At 37.5% G+C, this 20987-nt stretch overlaps 1 protein-coding gene across 7 annotated transcripts in view; it reads left to right on the top strand.

The window, feature by feature from the left end:
• LOC101628907 (putative RNA-binding protein Luc7-like 2) overlaps positions 1-20049 on the top strand; it is a 56147-nt gene extending 36098 nt beyond the window's left edge. For 5 of the 7 annotated variants that reach the window (XM_012720866.1, XM_012720867.1, XM_012720869.1 and 2 more), the window contains 6 exons: positions 3058-3201; positions 8176-8352; positions 9780-9871; positions 12626-12655; positions 15110-15301; positions 18786-20049. In XM_012720866.1, the coding sequence (XP_012576320.1) occupies positions 3058-3201; positions 8176-8352; positions 9780-9871; positions 12626-12655; positions 15110-15301; positions 18786-18963 (813 nt within the window). In that variant the 3' untranslated portion in view covers positions 18964-20049. The remainder of the gene's footprint in view (positions 1-3057; positions 3202-8175; positions 8353-9779; positions 9872-12625; positions 12656-15109; positions 15302-18785) is intronic. The other 2 variants (XM_004677083.2, XM_004677082.2) reach the window with 2 other exon arrangements.
• The last annotated feature ends 938 nt before the right edge of the window (positions 20050-20987 follow it).

Genomic DNA, 20987 nt, shown 5'->3' on the forward strand with positions numbered 1-20987 from the left:
AAAAAGCAAATTCTAATTTCTTCCCCCCTCCCTCCCCTCCCTCCCTCCCCTCCCTTCCCTCCCTAACAATAGGGTTCCCTGGTGGCACAAGGGGGTTATGTTTCCGCACTTTGAGGCTAATGGCAACCACTGCAGCATGAATTGATCCCCGGCCAGGGAGCTGATCGATATGGCCCAGCAGAACTCACCTGTTTCACTCACTGCTCTCTTCAGTGGTAATGGAAATGCCTGTCTTCCTGTTGAATCCTGTTCCTGGTGAATCCTCTTGCTCCCCAGTACCTCTGGCATATACCCCAGTTCTTGTATGCAAAAATAAACATTCAATTAAATAAAGTATAGCCATAAACCCTCACCTATGAAAGTAAATATGTAATAATTTAGAATGTGTCCATTCTTCCCTGTATAAAAGTTGATACTCTAGTTTGAATACAAACAAGGTTCATAAACTTCTTTGTGTTGAATTTATGATTTACTACTTTAGAATATTTTGTACCATTCAGAGTTGTCTGGTATGTCTTGCAAAAATACAAAATAAGAAGTGTTACCCACATAAATTTGGATAACAGCATTAAATGTGTCTGTGCAAAGGAAAATGGATATCCTTGTTTAAGGACAGGGTAACTTTCAGTCAGCTTTCCTGAAATATTTTATGCTGACAGGGATTATAAAGAACATCCCAAAACACAAAGGATCATGAAATCCACGAATGCTGTGGAAGATCCCAAGCAGTGTGGTTTATACATTATATTTGTTGATTTGGCGCTTCAAAAATGGCCTCAGAATTCTTGACTTACAGGCTGTTTCCAGTTGAGTCTTCTGTAGCCTGTGGTTTAGGCTACACTTGACTAGGCAGTTACTCCTTTTTCAGCTGGGCTCACTCACAGGTCTTATAGTCACTTGGAGAACTGAGCCATGCCTAGGGTGCTAGCCTCCCCGTGTTCGCAGTTATGATGGCAGAGGTGCGGAACCTCCTGCCCATTGTTCACGTGCTTTTCAAGCTTTCCTTATGTGATGTTTTCTAACACCCCATCACCATAAGGCAGTTAAATGCTGAGTTCAGAATAAAGGTAAGATGGTATGCATTTACATAGTAGCGGGAATGGAGATAGGGGAGGGTGAAGAGTTTGGGGCTTTTGCTTTTTTACTTTAAAAGACTTATGCATCAAGAACTGGGGTATAACCCAGATGTGGGGGTTGAGAGGATTCACCAGAGACAGAGTGGGGAGTAAAACAGGTAGACTGACTGAAATACACTGCTGAGGGGGCCAGCAGGTGAGACTAGAGGTCTGTTGCACCACGTGGGTCATTTCCGGGGTCAGGGATTGAACCCGTGCTGCAGTGGCTGCAGATAGATTCATAGTGCTGTGCTTTAGCTGCTTGTACCACCAGAGAGGACCTGGTTTGTAGCATTTTCTCTATCTGGGAGAAAGAGGCTAACTTCAGGGGATATTATAGCCTAGTCACAGTTTGGGAAGGACAGCAGGGGAGGTGTAAGTGAAGAGAGGTGGGACGCACAGAGCAGAAGCAGGTTCGAAGCCTCTGCCCTGAACTGGGAGAGGCATAGCTTCAGACAGGTCCTGTGGCCACCTCGAGCTTTAGTCCATTCATCCCATGACAAATATTTAGAGAAAAACACCACTGTTGAAGAGGTAGGGTAACGATAATAGAGTTATATTTCTTGGAGGAATAGATACCTTGGATTGGAGGAAATTTGAGAAGTAAAGATGATAGGCACCCTGGTTTGCTAGGACTGGATGTCTGTATCACATTAAAGCTTCTCCGCTAATGTAAAGGCCACATATATTGAATACTCTGGCCAAAATAAAGAGTATGCATATGAATCTGAAGCCTGTTTTAAGTAGGAATCAACTTGGATCCCAGGGTGATTTTAATGATGAGACCTGTCTGCCCCAAGGCCAGGGTTAACTCCACTGGAAAGATAAATACAGGAGGTGTCATGCTAGTAGGTTGAGAATCTAAGCATGCTGTACATTTTATGTACAAGGTACATTCACTTTCTTCTCACAGTTTTGTGAGATGGATTTTGTCCCTACTTCTTGGATGAGAAAGTGGATTTGAGTTAAAGTAATTTGGCCAAGATGGTACATTGGTTTGGTAATAAGCCAGATCCTTAGACTCTGTTTAAAATGAAGATAAAACTTATCTACCAGGGGCCCTCCCTGGTGACGCAGGGGGTTAAAGCACAGCACTAACAGGCTTGAGCCATTTCAGCATGAGTTCGATCTCTGTCTGCACTGGAGGTGACCACATGGTGCGGCAGGCCTCTCCTGACCCTCCGGCTGTTCCCCTCAGCAGTGTTCTTCACCAGTCAGCCTGTTCTGCTCCCCACTGTAAGGTGAATCCTCTCACCATCCCTGCACTTCTGGCCTGTACCCCAGTTCTGTGATGCATAAATAAAATAAATCTTTAAAAAAAAAACAAACTTATCTAGCAAATCATATTTTCTTTAACTCATGATTGAGCCTATGCTGTTGTAGAGCACTGAAAGTAGAAAGATGGAAAAATACAGATGGCTGTCTTTTAAAGATTGTGGTACATATCAAAATAATTTTAAGTTAATTAAGATGCAGAGTTGGACAGGTAAGTATGATTATCTCAGCTTGTATGGGGTGATACAAAAAGGTGTGGAGGGTGAGATGTGAAGCATTGTCACAGGATAGATTCTGGAGTTGGATCTTCAGTGTGTAGACATTCACTAGGCCGTCAAGTGAGGTAAGGAATATATCCCAGGAAGAGTATGTAACATAAGTGTGTGTGTGTATCTAAAGCTAACAGAGACAGGAAACAACAGGGCAAATTGGGAAACTAAATGAAACTAGGTTTTATTGTCAAGTGGGGTAATAAGAGAAGATACTGATCGGTTGCATCTCTTAAACTCCTGTGGTGAAGACAAAGTTTAAACACCTGGATATCCCACCAGTTCATTTGATAGGCTCAGAAAGTATTTTTTGTATTCTTTATTTGCTTTAGCTTTTCTTACGTGTTTTGAGGTTTGATATTACTCATCTTACTGTTCATGATCTTTCCTGTTTCTAGGCAGAACGTGTTCATGAATTAAATGAAGAAATTGGTAAATTGTTGGCCAAAGTGGAACAACTAGGAGCTGAAGGGAATGTGGAAGAATCTCAGAAAGTCATGGATGAAGTGGAGAAAGCACGGGCAAAGAAGAGAGAAGCAGAGGTAATTTTTAAAAAATATATTTATTGATGCATACAGTACTGGGCATCAGACCAGAGTGCAGGGTCAGTGAGAGGCTTCACAGAGACAGTGGGGAGCAGAACAGGCAGATGAATGAAGTACACTGCTGAGGGGAGCAGCGGGCAAGACAGGAGAGGCGGTCTTGGGGCTGGTGAAGCTACAGCTAGCAGCTGCAGCTAGCTTAGCAGTTGCTGCTCTTTAACCTGTTGCGCCACCAGGGAGGGCCCAATTAATTTTTTTTTCCAATTAATTTTTTAGTGGTAGTAAAAAGAGCCTGTTATATTTATTAAGAGTGTTTCCTTCTTTTAAAGGAGGAAAGGATCTAAATAGATGTTAAATATTTTTCCCAGAAAGGAGAGTTGAATAAAAACTTCCTTAGTGTATCCTATTCTCAGCAGTTTATATAAACTGTTTAAGGAGTAACTTTGACATTAGTTTGAATTAAAGTAATTCTAATTTCTAAAAAGAGTAGGGAAATGTTCTCTTTTTTCTTAAAGTGTGTTTTGGTAAGATTAGTATAACTCCTTCCTGTTTAATGTTTGATGGAATTCACCAGTGATGCTATCTAGTACTGAAATTTTCTTGTGGGCATATTTTTTAGTTAAAAATTTAATTTTTTTTAGTAGTTATTGGACTCTTCAGTTTAGTTTTTCTTGTTTCCTTTTTAATTACTTCTAGATTTCACAGAATTTTTTTTTTTAATTGACTTGATGTGCCTTTTAACACCTGTCAAACTTGTTTGCAGTTGGTGCTTTCCTTTATTTGCTCCATCTGGCTAAATGTTTTGCACTTTATCTTTTCAAAGAGCCATTTTTTGGTTAAAGATTTATTTATTATGCTCCCCCACCTTTTTGATCCCTCTCCTTCTACCTCCCCTGCAAAATGTATATGATTTATAGTTGCCTGTTTGTTTTTGTTTTTTATTCCCCCCCTTTATCGCGTATTTTGTTCCCCTATATTCCTACTGTAAGTGACACCAATTGATATTTTTCTTTTTCCTTCTGACTTGTTTCACTGAGCATAATTGTTCTAGCTCAATCCATGTTTCTGTGAATGGCATTAGTTTTATGTTTTGATTGCTGAATAGTGTTCCCATTGTGTATATGTATCACATGCTCTTGATCCATTCAACTGTTTTGGGGCATTTGGATTGTTTCCAAATCTTACCTCTTATACATAGTGTTGCAGTAAGCACAGGAGTGCAGGTATCCTTTGGGTGGATCCCTAGGAGTGGAATTGTTGGGTTATCTGGTAGTTCCATTTTTAGTAGTCTGAGGAACCTCCACACAGCTAGCTTTCCATAGTGCCTCAACCAGTTTGCACCCCCACCAGCAGTATAGGAAAGTTCCTTTTCACCACATTCTTGCCAATATTTGTTGCTAGTTTTTTTGATACGTGCCATTACCTCTGGTGTAAGGGTGGTATCTCACTGTGGTTTTGTTTTGCATTTCCCTGATGATGAGGGGTGTTAAACATTTTTTCCTATGCCTATTGACCATTGGCATTTCCTTTTTGGAGAAGTGTCTTAAGTTCTGCTACCCATTTTTTTGTCTGGATTGTTTACTTTAGTTTTAATCATGTGAGTTCTTTGTGATCAGTCCCATATTAGTTGTATGGAGTGCAAAAGTTTTCTCCCAGTCAGTAGGGTTGCTCTTTACTGTACAGAAGCTTTTTAGTTTGATTAATCCCAGCTGTTTATCTTTGCCTTTGCTTTTTGTGCTTTGGGAGATGAATCTAAAGATGTTACTGAGATAAATGACATGTAGTGTTTTACCTATATTTTTTCTGTATATTTTATGGTTTCAGGTCTTACGTTCAATGCTGTTTTGAGTTGATTTTTGTGCATAGTGTGAGGTAGTGGTATAGTTTCACTCTTTTGCTTACTGAACAAACTGTCCTTGTTCCGTTGCACATTGGTTGTTCCATTGTCAAAGATTAGTTGTCTGTGTGGCTTTATTTTTGGTTTGGTCCTTTGGTCCATGTGTTTGTTTTTGTTCCAGTACCATAATATTTTAATTATTATGGCTTTATAATATAGTTCAAACCTGGGAGTGTGATCCTTACATTCTCCTTTGTTTTAGTCAGGAGAACTTTGGCTAATCAAGGTTTTTTTGTGGCTCCATATGATTTCCATTGATATTCTATTTCTTTGAAGATTGTCAGAGATTTTTATTCAAATAGTGTTGAATGTATATGTATTGCTTTTGGTAGTTTGGACATTTGGATAATGCTGATTCTTCCATTCCGTGAGCAGGGAATGGTTTTCCATTTTTTGTCTCTTCTATTTCTTGTAACAGTGTTTTGTAATTTTCTTGAATAGATCCTTCACCTCTTGTTAGGTTTATTCCCAAATATTTGATAATTTTTTTGTTTCAGTTACAAAAGGGATGGTTTTCTTGATTTCTTCTTTTTCAGATTGATTGTATATTGGAAGGCTATTGATATTTTTGTGTTGATCTTGTATCCTTGCTGCTTTACTAGACTTGTTGATTATTTTTTTCTATGCTATATTTACTTATACAAGAACTGAGATACAGGCCCAGAGGTGTGGGGGGGTGAGAGGACTCATCAGTGACAAAGTGGGAAGCAGAACAGGTAGATCCACTGCTGAGGGGAGTAGTGGGTGAGACAGAGCACATGGTTTTTATTTTTCTTTCTGTTGAAGCCTTAAATGATTTTTGGATGTTGAATCATCCTGTGCTCCTAGAATAAATCCCATTGGATCATGGTGTATTATCTGTTTGGTACATGTTGGATTCATTTGGTGAGGCTTTGTTGAGAACTTTTCATCAGTGTTTTTTCTTAGGGAGATAGGCTTGTAGTTTTCTTTTGTATGTGTTGTCTTTGGTTTTGGTTATTAGTGTGATGTTGGCTTAATAGAACATATTTGATAGTCTATGCCCTTACTACTGGCAGGCATCTCTTTGGGGTGTTCTTTCTGGGAGGTTGGGAACTGATGGCCAGAACTGTTATGCCAGACTCCACAAGGGTAGTGCCACTGTAGACATGTTGATGGGCACAGTCCCTGAAGATTCCCCCCTGTATATTTACTCAGTTCCAGCAGGGAATTCTGGGGCCTCTGGCTTCCAGTATGGCCCAGGGGCCGCACTTTCATGGTACCCACAGTTCATTTTGATGGTGGAGCCCTCCCTGTCTCCACCCTGTTCCGAAGCCCACAGCAGTTTCTCAGAGCAGGCTTTCCTGGTCACCTGTGTTTGCGTAGCCCCCCTCTTCCTTCTCAGTTCCAGCAGGGGATCGATCGAACTGCACTTTCCCAGTGCCCGCAGTTTCCAAATGCTGTGAGTTTTAAAATGCAAAGTACTTCCTAACTACTTTATTTCTCCCCAAGAACTCTTGGGTAGAATGTACAAGTGTCAGTACCTCACTTACATATTTTTGCAGTAACAAATAATGGCTTTGGCAAAGTGATTTTGTTTTTTCTCATGTAGTAAATATTTGGAACACGGGGTCTAGGGCTGGTATGCAGGTTCATGATGCCATCTCAGATGCGTACTTACAGTGTTACATTTGGACATCCGTATTGAGGTGGATTCATCTTTAATAATTTGTCGTGTCCATGTAGACACCAAATCTAAAGGTTTTTCTCTGTGATTAAGTAGATGAGTAGGAAAAGCAAGGGCCAAAAAAATGTTGTTGATTTTGTTTTGTTGTTCAGTATGCTTCTTTTAAAGAATTGTTTGAAGCATTTTTCAGAAACTTTCAGAAAGTAAAAGAATAGTATAAAGAATATCCCTATATCCTTTATCCATATTCCCCAGATGTTGAGATTTTACCACATTGGCTTTAACCATTGTCTCTGTATGTGTACTGTGTGAATTTTAACTGTGACTATTACAGATAGAGTTCCTAAGTATTTTCATATGATGATTATGTGCTTTTTTATAAAAGTAACTTTTTTCTTTGCTAAAGATCTAGTCCAGAATGATGTGTTGCATTTACTTATTACATTGCTTTGGTGTCTTTTTGTCTTATCTAGCATGAAGTGTTAATTTGTAATAGATTTGTCAAAATATTTTTGTTGATAAGACAGAAGGTACATATTCTGGGTTTGTCTCTTTTCTGGTAGTGGTGGTGGTGGTATCTGTTTTTCCATTTAAATTTTTTTGGTTCACTTTTGTGGGGATTGAGACTTTGAGACTATAAACACTCTGTTTTCCATGACTTTTTAATTCTCCCTGTATATTGGTGATTTTTTTCTGAATCCGCTGTTGTCTTTCTAAGAACTTTCCTATAGGGTCTGTCCAATAATTTCCATCTCTTTAGCCAGAGCTATACGAATGTTTATAATGTGATGTTTTTAGCTGGGTTATTTATGAATTTAATATAAATAAAATTATTGAACAAAAGACACCTTTATTTCAGCAAGGCACCTTTCATTTCTTGGCTGATAGTACTTTCCCCTGTTAGTGGGAAGTCTTCTATCTGTTTGCCCTCTCCATGTTTCCAAACTGGTAATGAATGACCGGGAAAGAATAAAGCAGTGGGAGGAAGCTGTTACCCTGGGGAAGAAATGCATTCTTTGCACTCATGGGCAGCTTCTACTTTCTTGATCCTGTTCTGGTTGTTTCATCTCAGTTGTAACAAGAGTTATAGGAGAGAACATTTTAGAACATTGAGAAAACTTTTTCAGAAACTCCTGTATTCTGGGAGAATTGTTAAAATAATTCTTAGCAAAAGTTGTTTGAGGCTCAGAGCTTTCATTTCTGGTGATGAAATCCCAAGGAAGAGGATGGGGGTTAATGGAAATCTACACCTTTTATAAAATAAAATAACCATGTTTTTTGTGTATTCATTAGGATAATTTTTGTTATAAATGTGGTGTCTTTTATTTAATTGTATGGCTTTCATGTTAAATTTTAATAATTTTTAATATAGCTTTAATTATATGACTTTTAATGAAGCTTAAATAAGTCATTTTTCTCATTTTTTGTTTAGGAAGTTTATCGGAATTCGATGCCAGCTTCCAGTTTTCAACAACAGAAACTTCGAGTTTGTGAAGTCTGCTCTGCCTATTTAGGTCTTCATGATAATGACAGGCGCTTGGCCGATCATTTTGGGGGTAAACTACACCTTGGATTTATTGAAATAAGAGAGAAGCTTGAAGAATTAAAGGTACATTGGTAAACTAATGTCCTTCACTTTATTTTAGCCACTTAATCTTTTGCTTAATATTAGTTATCTTTTACACAGTATTTTTTACTGTGATTAAGAATTATTCACAAATGTATTTGACTCATTCTATTAGAGTAGAATAGGTTTAATGGATGATGTGTAAGAAACAAAATTTCATACCGTTTCCTTTATTCTGGGAGGTAACATTTTGTGTTGATTATGATTCAGAAGTAGAAATATTGAAAATTGGGTTTTTAACTAATCCTTTCATGTCCCCCAAAAGTTTGCTTTTCAGCGGCAGTAATGTGATATTGAAAGGCAAATTGCCAAAATGAGTGCATTGATTGGAAATAATTCCCAGTTCTTCTGATAGTAAGCTCATGGGACTTGGAATGACAGCCAATATTTATTTATTTATTTATTTATTTTTTAAGATTTATTTGTGCATACAGAACTGGGGTACAGGCCAGAGGTGCAGGGGCGGTGAGAGGCTTCACCACAGACAGAGTGGGGAGAGAACAGGCAAATCAACGAAGTACACTGCTGAGGGGAGCAGCGGGCGGGTCAGGAGAGGTCTGCCACGCCATGTGGTCACCTCCGGGGCAGGCGGGAATTGAACTCATGCGGAAGTGGCTTTAGCTTCTTAGTGCTGTGCTTTAACCCACTGTGCCACCAGGGAGGGCCGACAGCCATTATTTTTAAAAAGGAAAATCTTGGTCACAAATATATAGGATATTGTGAGAAAGGCAACATGATAGTAAAATAAACAGACTAGGCCTTGTTAATTTCCAAATACTCAAACATACACAGAGTCCCCAGGTATAGTCAATTTATCGTTCAAGTCCAGTGAGGCTTTTTGGTTAAAAACTGAGGTAAGTAGCATTTTGTCAAGACTCGAGAACCGGCTTAAGGAAGATAAATGCTGGACAGCGAGTTTTTAATTCATCGATTACTGTAATTAACCCAGGGTTCATATTTGGACAGTTAAAATAATGTTGAATCAGAAGCACCCAGCGTCATTTCCATTATTTGCAAAACATTTTGAAGAGAAAAGTCTTAACAGTTTAATTTTGAAATGTAGCTGCCAGTCATTTTATTCTGTGTCATAATGATGAGAGGCTGACTTTGAACAAAACAGTATTATTTGAGTATGTGGTTTCCTAAGAATATATTTTAGACAACATTAAGGTGTAATATTAAAGTGTGGAAAAACACAAATCTTTCAGATGTTCCAATTTAAGGGGGAAAGAATGTAAGCCTGTTGATTATACCTGGTTAAATTTGAAATACAATTATTATTCAACAGATTTTTTGTTAATTGCACTATACTGGAAATAAGATATGATAAACTCTAAGTTACTAATGTATTGAGAATGGACCCCGTTAATAATTCTTATTTGTTATTTTATCTATCACTGTTTTTTAAGAGAGTTGTGGCTGAAAAGCAGGAGAAAAGAAACCAGGAACGCCTGAAGCGAAGAGAAGAAAGGGAAAGAGAAGAAAGGGAGAAGCTGAGGAGGTATGCAGTAACTAATTGAAAAGTTGTAGTAGTTAATATTAATGTCCCTGGTTCTAAAAAGAGATGTGATTGATAGCATTTTAGATGTTGCTAAATCTGGACCCAGGAGATTTCAGTTTACTTAAAAATACAGTAAGTTTGAGACAGTGTTTATTACAAGTATTTTAATTTAAAGCCATTTAAGTTAAGGTGATTTCTTTATATATGGGAGAGTGAGTAGAGAGTGTATAACATCTTTGTTTATAAGATTTTTCACGAAACTCTTTCTAACACTGATTTTCACAATGGCCAAGATTTATGCCAACTTGGCATAGGGCAATTTTTGTATATTTATACTTACTGATGAAAGATCTGGGAATTTTGTTTCATTAATTTGTTTTTACATTGTATTTTTCTGTTTTCTGAATTACAAGAACTGTAACTATTCAAGGTTTTACTGACGTAATATATAATTTTATTTAGAATGTCTAAATCTTCTGATTTACTTTTACCCTTTGGCAACAAATTTTTGTTTCAATGATTTATTTATGCATACAAGAACTGGGATGTGGGCCAGAGGTGTATGGATAGATGGTAAAAGGATTCACCAGAGAAAGACTAGGGAGGAGAAAAGGCAGATCCACTGGAAAACACTGCTGAGGGAGCAGTGTGCGAGACAGGAGAGGCCTGCTATGCCATGTGGGTCACTCCTTGGCCAGCTGTGATGGAGCTTGTACTGCAGTGATTGTCAGTAGCTCAATAGTGCTGTATTTAAACCCTGGACCACTGGGAGTGCCTGGTGGCAACAAATTTTGTGGCATTTTGGAAGCAAAAAAAATTTTTTTTTAATTTTCTTGTTCATTTTTGTTCAGGTTTTAGTTCTTCTCTCAGGTGTAAGCCCCATAAAATTACCCCCACCAAGACACCCATGACTTTTCACCATAGTGTTCTGTCATTTCCCCTTACATTTTGATCCTTTGCCTCCTTCTCCCCTGCTGAGTATTTCCAATTTATAGTTCGAGTGCTAGTTTAGTCTTTTTTTTTTTTCTCCCTTATCCCTTGTTTAGTTCCCCTACATTACTCCTATGAATGAGACCATCCGATATTCTTTTTCCTGCTGACTTACGTCACTGAGCATAACCTCCTTCTATCTCCATCCATCTGGTAACAACAGTCTTTTGTAACTCATGTTCATACTTCTCTCTCTCTCTCTCAAGATTCATTTATTTTGAATACAAGATAGAGGGGGTATAGATTAGAGGTCTGGGAGGTGAGAGGATTTACCAGAGACTGAATGGGGAGCAGAACAGTCTGATTGACTGAAATACATTGCTGAGGGGAGCAGAAGGTGCGACAGGCAAGGTCTGTTGTACCATGTGGATCACCTCCCTGACTGGGATCAAACTCATGCCACAGTGGCTGGCGACAGCTTGATAATTCTGAGACTAACCTTTGCGCCACTGGAGAGGGCCCATGATTTTCTTTTGACAAGGTGCTTGCAATTACTACTTCCTTTATAGAAATGTTCTTTTTTTTACCATAAATTTACCTTGGAGCTTTATCTTTGTGCTTTTGTGTATCTAAGTTGGTATGAAAATACAGCCCTCTGAAAGTATTACCTTTAAGACAGTGTAAATGACATTAAAAGTACCATCTGTTAAAATTCAACTGAAACTGGTATCACTAGTATCAGCAGTTAAACTAAGGTGGCACTCAAATGAGAAGATTTTCAGGTCTTCTTTGTTGCCCATTAACAAACTTCTTTGATCCTGAATATATATTATGTAACACTTAAAGAAAGTGTTTTTAAAAATGCTTTTTATTTGTGAACTTGGGTAAAAATGAATATGGAAGGTAAGGAAATTATATAACTATAGAATTACATAAAATGGGATTACAAATACAATATTAAATAAAAGGATAATGATAAAAATTACTGTCAGTTACTGGGTGTTTATGTGTTAGACATTGTGGTAAGCATCCATCTTTGCTACTTTGTTTAGTACATAGAACTATCCCATCTCCCTGTGAAATTTGTATTACTATTCTGCTTTTGCAAATAACAAAGCAAACCGAGGGAAAGGATGACAAATGGCCTGTAGAAGTCCTGTTAGATGGTGGGTGGTAGAACCTCGGTTAAAACTTGTATCAGGCTAATAATACTGTACATATACAAACAATGATACCGAAGTTTAATGAAAAACTTGTATCAAGCTGAATCCAAAACAATGATTCTGTCATGCTATGTATTTTCCAGAGGAAAATCCAAGTGACTTTGAGTAACAACATTTAATTGCACGTTAATTATGTGCTAGGATATGTGAAAATTATATTGTTATATTTCTTATTTTTTAAAAAAAATAGATGTAAGATAGAGTAGGGTTTCCTAGGGATTGTCTGGTGAGGTTCTAGTTCTAGAATGTGTATCTTAGATTTCAGAAACTTTACTGTCACTAGAGGGAAAGAAGAAATGATTGATAAAAGAAAATGATAAGTAAAAGAAAAAAAAGAACTTTTTCCAGTCTGGGATGTGATTTCTGGAAAACCAGTGAGTTTGTGCATAGTTTAACTGTCTCCTGGAAGGTGGTGTTTTGGTATTTGTTTTAAAAGGGAAGCTCAAGGACTGAGGTGAGGAAGCCTGTAGAGTGGTAATGAGTCTTGAGTGTGTGCCTATTTACAAAGTTAGCATGAATGCAGAAATCAAGATCATAATTTAACAACACATTGCACCTTTTCTCACTTTTCTAAAAATACTCTTTTTTTTTTTTTTTAAAGGTCTCGATCACATAGCAAGAACCCTAAAAGGTAAGTATTACACAATAGGTATATCTTTAACGGCATTTATGGCCTTAGAAGAGAAAGGTGACTCTTTGACTTTGGCAATTAGCATCTGGGGGCTTTTTACAGCCATTAGCTACAGTTGTTGCTTAACTACTTGTATTTTTTTTTTTTCTTCTTCTTCTGAGAAAAGTAGAAAAGCATCTACTTTGTCATTCTAAATTCAGTGGCCATCCTCATTCTTACCCTCAGTCTTGTCTTTGGACTCATTTCCACCTAGAATGGCCTTCCTCACTCTTTTTCTTTTAGTTTATTTTTACCCTCACCCTTTTTCAAATCTTAGCTTTATTGTTGAGCACATCCTGCTTTGAAACCTGAGTAGTAGTTCCCAAGAACTAAGCCCTATAAACTAGAAGGAAAACCTTAAGTTTCTGTTTGCTGCTCTTACCACTTTTTATAATTTTTTCAATTGTATATTTGCTTAGACTTCTAAAAAATTAATACATTAATAGATGGCCCCAATTGTATCAGCTAATTGGTATTGTTTTAGGTTTCTCAAAAGGTGAGAAATAGAAACATTACATGGTGATACTGTTCTTGTTTATTGCTTTTGATAGTTGCAGGTATTGTTTAAAAGATAGTTAAGCTATCTGTTCACTGAATAGCTTTATATATTTGTGCTAGAAATTGAATTTCTACTCCTTCTCCAAGAGTCTAATACTTCCTTAATGTAATAGCCTTTAGGTGGTCTGACCTCCATGTTACCCATTCTCCCTCTCCACCTCAGCCCATTTTTCACACATCAACCTCCATACCTTAAAAATGATAAAAATCATGTGAGCTCTGTTTTCAAGCCCTCCAGAATTTTTTCATCTCATTCATGAGAAGTTGAAATCCTGCCATAGTTTTTGAGGAGGGCACTCAAATCTGCCCTAAGACAAGTTTATGTCCCATCTCTGCCTTTTTATTAGTAGTTCTACCTCTACCTCTGTGTAACTTACCCATGCCAGCATCTTGGTTTGGATGATAATGTACTTGATATTTTGCTTGTAAGGCTGCTATTTCTCCCCTTGCTCACTAGTGCCACCAGACGCAACGCCTGTTCCTTCAGCATGCCCAGCCGCTCCCACCTCGGCCCTTCGCAGCTGTGTCCCCTCTGCCCGCAGCACCCCGAGTGGGCTCATTCCTTCATGCTGTCCTTCCTTTAACGCTCTCCTGACAGAAAAGACTCATCTGTATTAAAGATAACTGCGTCATTTTTCTTTCCCTCTTTGCCTTGCAAATGGTATTAAACCATTTCTTTACCACCTAACACGTTCCTGTTTACTGCCTGTGTGTGTGTGTGTGTGTGCATAGACCTCTTTCTATTCTAGTGCATAAGCTCCATGAAGTTAAGGCCTTTTTTTTGCTGCTCAGTCTCCTTAGTACCTGGAATGGTGCATTAGGTACCCAGAAAGTGCTGCTGCTTTTTTTTTTTTTTTAAGATTTATTTATGCATACAGAACTGGGGTACAGGTCAGAGGTTCTGGAGTGGTGAGAGGATTCACTGGAGAGAGTGGGAAGCAGAACAGGCTTTTGAATTTATTGATCAAATTATGAGGAAAATCTCATTCTTAAAGTGACTTAAAATTGACTTTATTATGGTATAATTTGTATGCCACGTGTTTACCTGTTTTAAGTGTATAAGGTAATGATTTTTAATAAATTTGAAATTTGACTTACCCAATCCAGTTTAGAACACTTCTGTCACTCTTAAAGTGACTCAAAGTAGCGAAGCTCCACATCTTTCTTCCCCAGGATGTTTTTTGTCTTCTGCATGTACCTACTCTACTCTTACCACATACAACACTCAAGAAAAGAAGTGTTTTTTTCTTGTGGATTCTTCCGTTTTATCCCCCCTCTACTCATTGTAAATATTTTTTTGGGGGGACAATTTAAAGTACTCTAAAATAATCATGCAAGTTTTTCCTACCAAATAAGTATGTATTTCTTGATAGCAAACTGTTTTGACTAGGCCATATCGAGAGCTTTCCAACTTCTATGGTCTGCTTAGAAAGTTCCTTTTCCTAAACACTACTCTTTTCATGCCTTTCTCCCCCTTTATCCATGTCCATCAGGGACATACCTTATTTATAAAGCATGCTAAAAATCCTAGAGGACTAAATGAAATTAGGTCTGTAATGCATGTAGGTAAGTTTCTATGGCAGGTAGTAGTGGTGTAAAACAGGTGATTTCCCTCATCTTTTTTTTTTCCTTTCTCTGATGTAAGTCACACAATACTGTTTGACCTCTGAGAATTACTGCTTGATTTCTACTTTGAAATTATTGCATCTTGTATCAGTAGTTTTAGCCTGGTATATTTTATTTAATGACATAAACATTTCATTAAGAGATTTTTAGAGATAGTTCCTCTTTAAAGAAGAGGGTAGTAAATGAGAAATGTGCTTCCAAAGCTAAAAGCAGAACCAAATGTTTTCTTAGATCCAGGTCCAGAGAGCATCGCCGACATCGGTCTCGCTCCATGTCACGGGAACGTAAGAGGAGAACTCGATCCAAATCTCGGGAGAAACGCCATCGCCACAGATCCCGTTCTAGCAGCCGCAGCCGCAGCCGCAGCCACCAGAGAAGTGGGCACAGTTCTAGAGACAGGAGCAGAGAACGATCCAGGAGGAGGTACTGAGGTGTCCATAAGAGGACATGGAACTACCCTTAAGGTTTAGAATTGGAATACTATTGGTCTGAAACTTGCATCTGGTAATATGTACACATTTTTGTGTGTGGGTATATACCATTTTTCTCTGACTATGTGGGTAGTTTAGAAAGAATATACTTTGAGCCAGAGTAAGAAATTGGAACCAATATGTGTAGGGTTATTGCTCTTCTCACTTAGTGCGTCTTGGAAAAAGTATTTTATGGGCAAATAATTTTAGGTATCATTATTCAGGGTTGTGGTCCTCCCCCCACCCCCCGCCCCCCAGTGTGTATTGGCAAATTAGGGGCTCTGAGAAGTCCTCTCATTAAAAGAATTGTTTCACTTTGACTTGCTGTTTTCCAAACTTCTTTGAGCTGGCACATTTTTTTGGAGCAGACACATTCTAGTATATATATATATTTTTAATCCAAATTGAATAGGCATGTGTTGTTATATAGTTTTGCGGGACAGATTCAGAATCTGAAAGGAAATTAAGACTTCCCTGGCATGAAAACTTCAAAAGGTACAAGGAGGGTAGACTCAGAATTGGTATGTTTAAGGACTTAAATATCTGTTGAGGATAGAGAATTAGAATGTTGTGGAGCTTAGCAGTCACTATACATGTATATAGACGTATAAATATATAGGCCAACCAAGCTTCCAAAATTTCTCAGGTCACATAATAACTCTTTAGCCAGGTAATTTTTATGGACCATAAAATAATACTTAAAATTTCTTTTTTTCTGATAAATATCCTTAAGCATACAGATGATAAGCATTTTTTTGAGTGCCTGACCTACTCGTCTTAAATTTTCTATGGGCTACGTCACATAAAGCCCATGAGTCACAGAGAGCTGTTAAAAAATCTTTATATATTTTTTCTTTCATCCTTGCCTTGTTCAAAGTAGTATTTTTTTTTTAATGTCCCCCCCTACACACACACTTTATTGTGGTATAGTTGACAAAACTCTAAGCTACTTAAAGTATGAATGGTGGTGATTAGATTTATGTGTATGTTGTAAAAGGATTCCTACCATCCGGTTCATTAACATATCTATTGCCTCATTTATTTTTGATGAGAACATTTAAATTCCACTCTTAGCAAAGCAAGTAAAATTACTGATTATTGAAGTTTATACTTTCTACCAGGCTTAGTGAAAAATAACAAAATATTGAACTTTATGTGAATCAGAACACAAGACTAACGTCTTACCCATGTAATACCACATTTTATAAAGTGCAAAAGTTGTTTAGAATAAGTAATTTAGGCATTTAGATGAGGGAAATACTCAGAATAATAAAAATGGTTCCAGGTCGTAGATAAAAGACTCCAGTAGAGTCGGTATATATTTGAATAGGTAAAACCCAGTAGAACAAAGATGTTCCGGGTAGGAAAATGAAGAGAATGGAGCAGACAGTTCATAAGGGACAGAGTTCTTCACATTATGATTTGTAGGCTACTTATCTCAATACAGTCTTTACTCTCTGAGCATACAATACAGTGTCCCAAAAAATGCATTTTAGAAAATTCTCCATGAATCATCACCTGCACTCTAAACCTTGATAATCAGCCTGCTGATTGATCAAAGGTTTAGACAGTACCTTGTTGACCTGCTCGCCTGTTGTGGTTTCTGGTGTGTGTGAACGCAGATTAAGTCTTCATTGGTGGTAGGGGTTGAAGGGATGAGCATGAAGTCTCACCTGAGATTGTGTGAACCTAGTCTCTGATGAATCCTACATTTACTGAGGTATATAGGATTTTTTTTCCTGGCAAATTGCAGATGATACTCTCTTTCAAAGGAACATTCTTTGTGTTTACTAAAAATTAGACAGTTGCAATTAAAACCTACATATTATTAAACACAATATCAAGTTTAATTTTTAAGGCGAAAACCCCACTTTAAAAAGTCTCTTTTGATTTGCTAGTCTTCCGCTTCAAATGAAAGACTGGTTTCTGGTGTGAGTACGGTCTTTTTGTAATCTTTCCCCTTGGTAAACGAGGACCTTTTGCCATTTTCTGTTTACTTCCTGTTCCAAACATTTTTTCAGACTACTTGGGTTCAGTGGCCATTGCCAGGTTTTTTAGTTATCTCATCTACTTTTGCCCACCTACTAAGTAGAGATAGTGAGAACACCTATTTCTTCAGGGTTATTGATGATTTAAGTAGTAAGGGGAGCATTGTGCACGGGGCACAATGTCTCACAAAGCGTCAGTTAATACTTATCTCAGTTGTTTTTCAGTTATTATTGCTGAGCTATGGGCCTTGCCAGCAACTTGTATCTTTATTCTTTGGCATTAGTTCAATTTTCTCTCACTCCATTCTTACAAAGGACTAAGTGTAATCAGGTGTGCACTGTGTAATTTTTTTATTCTTATGCCTTTTTAAAATTAAGCTTGTTAAAACCTTTATTAAGTAGAATTTAATTTTTCAACATTTTTTGCTTAATCTTCCTTTATATTTCTAAACCTGAAAAGTTATTTCTTTCTGTTTAGAGGTTGAAAAGATTACTTATTCAGGTTCTTGGCAGTTGCCTCAGAGTCTGATTCCAAACATAGGTTGAGTTAATTATGTAAAAGTGCTGTGTTACTTGTAAAACAATCAAATAAATGTAATATGCTACTGCTTCGTTCTAGATGTTTTAAGTGCAGAAGATTCCATATTTTGATCCCATAATGTTCTTTGTTTTTTTCAGTTGAATTTCTGATTTGAGCTTATTTGTTGTTACCTTTCTTATTGGGTATGGGACTTGGGAGGTGGTATTAAGGGGCTGTTAAAGTTAATTAAGATTGATTATAATATGATCATCTGTTTCTATCTTTCATTCTGATTTTTGTTTTTGTTTAAATGAGCTCAGGATTAGAGCAGATTTCTAAAATACTTAGTTACTTAAAACCTTATCATTAGAGTAGTTCTCTTAATGCCATTAAATGTTGACAAACTATTGCCTGCAGTCCTTTTACATAGCCAGGGAGCTGTGGGTGGCTTTGATATTGTTAAAGATTGATAAGAAGGAAGAACAGACCTCAGAGATTGTATATGGACCTGCCTCACCCAAGATACTGTCTGGCTTTTGATTTCCATCCAACTTGGACATATATATATACATATATATTTTTAATTTGATAATACCTTTCATTTTTTTAAGGCATTGTATGTTATTTTTACATTAAATACATTTGTTTTGAATTGGGAAAGTTTTATGATTGCCTCTAAAATAATGACACTATCCTATAAATTATTTTAGCTCATGGGCTCTTGACCTTAGCTACCGGTTTTTACACACCTCCTTGGTTTAATTCCCTTGTCAAATATGGTCTTGCCTTTCTTTTTCTGTCAAAAAAACTGATTTCTTCGATGTACTCTATGTATCTGCAGCTATCGATAGCTTAATATTTATCCAATTCTTTCATTTGGATTTTTGGGTTTCCCAACACATTTTGCTCCTCAAATTAATATTTTTCAGATCCTCAAAAGAAAGATTCAGAGACCAAGACTTAGCATCACGTGACAGAGACAGGAGTTCAAGAGACAGATCACCTCGTGACAGAGATCGAAAAGATAAGAAGCGGTCCTATGAGAGCGCTAATGGCAGATCAGAAGACAGGAGGAGCTCTGAAGAGCGCGAAGCAGGGGAGATATGATTAGTTGTGTACATAACCTCAATCCTTAAGCTTCCTATGGAGTTACTTACTATTGTTTAGTTTGCAGCTGTTTGGGGTGACGCAGTGAGCAGTTCCCGACACCAGTCCAGCTAGGCTAGATGTACAGTATCTAACTTGATCTGAACTGAACTCTTTCCTAGATGAAGCCTAAAACTACACCCATAGTTTCTGGTGAACTTGTAATTCAACTTTGAAAGTACAGTTTTATATTAAGACACCAGTGTCTTTATTCTTTTTAGTAGGAGTGATAGTGAACAAATTGTGTTACTTGCCTCGGGATTTTTTGGAACATTTGTAAAATGCCGTCTTCCTTAGTCCAAACAGCAGCCACTTTGAGAATTTTTCTTTTTAATTCTTCTTCTTCTGACTTTTGTATCCCCTATTCCTCTAAGCTCTAACTGTAAGAGAGAGGGGTAGGGAAGCAATATAGCTTTTGTTTTAAGGTTCTATTCCCATTGTTAATCACTAGCTGATTACAGTTCAGAGCATTTATACTGGAATGTGTGCTGGAGAAATTTAAAATACTGGGAATTTTTTGTTTAACGGTGCCTGTTTAGAGTTGGAAGTTGAACAGCTGTTGCATTACATACTTTGCTTTTTTGTTGAAATTTTGAGATCAACATGTCTTGATTTTTCTGTTCTATTGAATTGCTATGTTCAGATGTTTTGAAAAGGGGGGTGGGGGAAGGGACTTTTTCATAAGCACTTGTTTTATTTTGTGTGTGTGTGGAGTATAAAGGGTACACCTTATTGTAAAAAATAAAATGAAAGAAGCAATCACCACCCCCATCATTAAGCTGTAAACTTGTCCCGTAAATTGTCACTAGAACTATTTGCTGTGGGCATTTCTTCTGTTGTATCATTAATAGTGCCTTACTGTGCAAGGCACCAAAGGAAATAAATGCAAAGAGTCAAGATGAACTGTTCAACCCGGGCCTCTTGCTGACTATATTCCAGCAGCTTTAGGGCTGCTGTAACTACGCTGGAGAGAAAGACCGACCTGCAGAAGGAAGTGCATTTTTCATTCATTGTTGGGTTTTTTTTTTTTTTGCTTGTTTTTTCTTCTCATTCAGTAAACAAATAAAAACATAGTATAACCAATATGAGACTATTTCTGCATTGAAGAGTAAGCTGTATACTTAGTAGTTATTGAAATAGTAGTTAACAGGTATCACTCGTGAGTCTAGAAAATCTGAAAACCAAATACATGAAGTAATGAAGCTGTCTGAGCATAACTAAGACCCCCTTTTAAGAACTGTGTCTTTGGTCCTTTGACATACTCGGCATGACAGGTCTCATAGGGGTCCTGCTTCATTCTAAGTGGCATCAGAACTACACCTAAAAGGGACACTCCTCAGATTACCCATCACCCAGCTGTGCCTGTCTGACCGGCTTTTTGCCATCCTTGACATCACACATTCAGGTCACACAATTGAACTTCAGAGTCAACATCAGTGGCCCATTCCCTTGTTTCTGGTTCCAGAGAAATTGTTACCCCCTTAGTCCCTGGTGGTCTGTGCTGTTCTCATATCTTGATAAGCACTTTGGATTCAGTACCTTGGCATGTGAAGTGAGACAAAACGAAACTGGCAGATGCAGGGAAGGCTGTCTGGGACCTGGTCTGTTACTGATGTATCAAGAGATACTAGATTCCAAAATGTGATTGAAAAATGTTAAGCTTTGCTTGTATGATTTAATTTGCATTCTCTGTCAAAATGTACAAATGTCTGTATCGCTGTTGCTGCAGTTACAGCTTGTGGGTATATGATCACCTGTGAAGGACATTGCCGCCGGGGTGGGCACCATGGTCAAACACTTGAACTAGATGGTCCTTTCAGTTAATTGTTTTTATTTTAAAAATACTTTTAGACAATTCTATTGCTTAGATAACTACTAGTTTTTAGACTTCGAAGTGAACAGTCTACATTTTTTTTTTTAATAGTCATCTTTGAGCCAGGATAGTTACTCTGGTGAATTAAAGTAACCCTAAAAAATCTATTTTT

This window comes from Condylura cristata, unplaced genomic scaffold, assembly GCF_000260355.1.
Source record: "Condylura cristata isolate star-nosed mole 26May11 unplaced genomic scaffold, ConCri1.0 scaffold00005, whole genome shotgun sequence".
NCBI classification, from domain to species: Eukaryota; Metazoa; Chordata; class Mammalia; order Eulipotyphla; family Talpidae; genus Condylura; species Condylura cristata.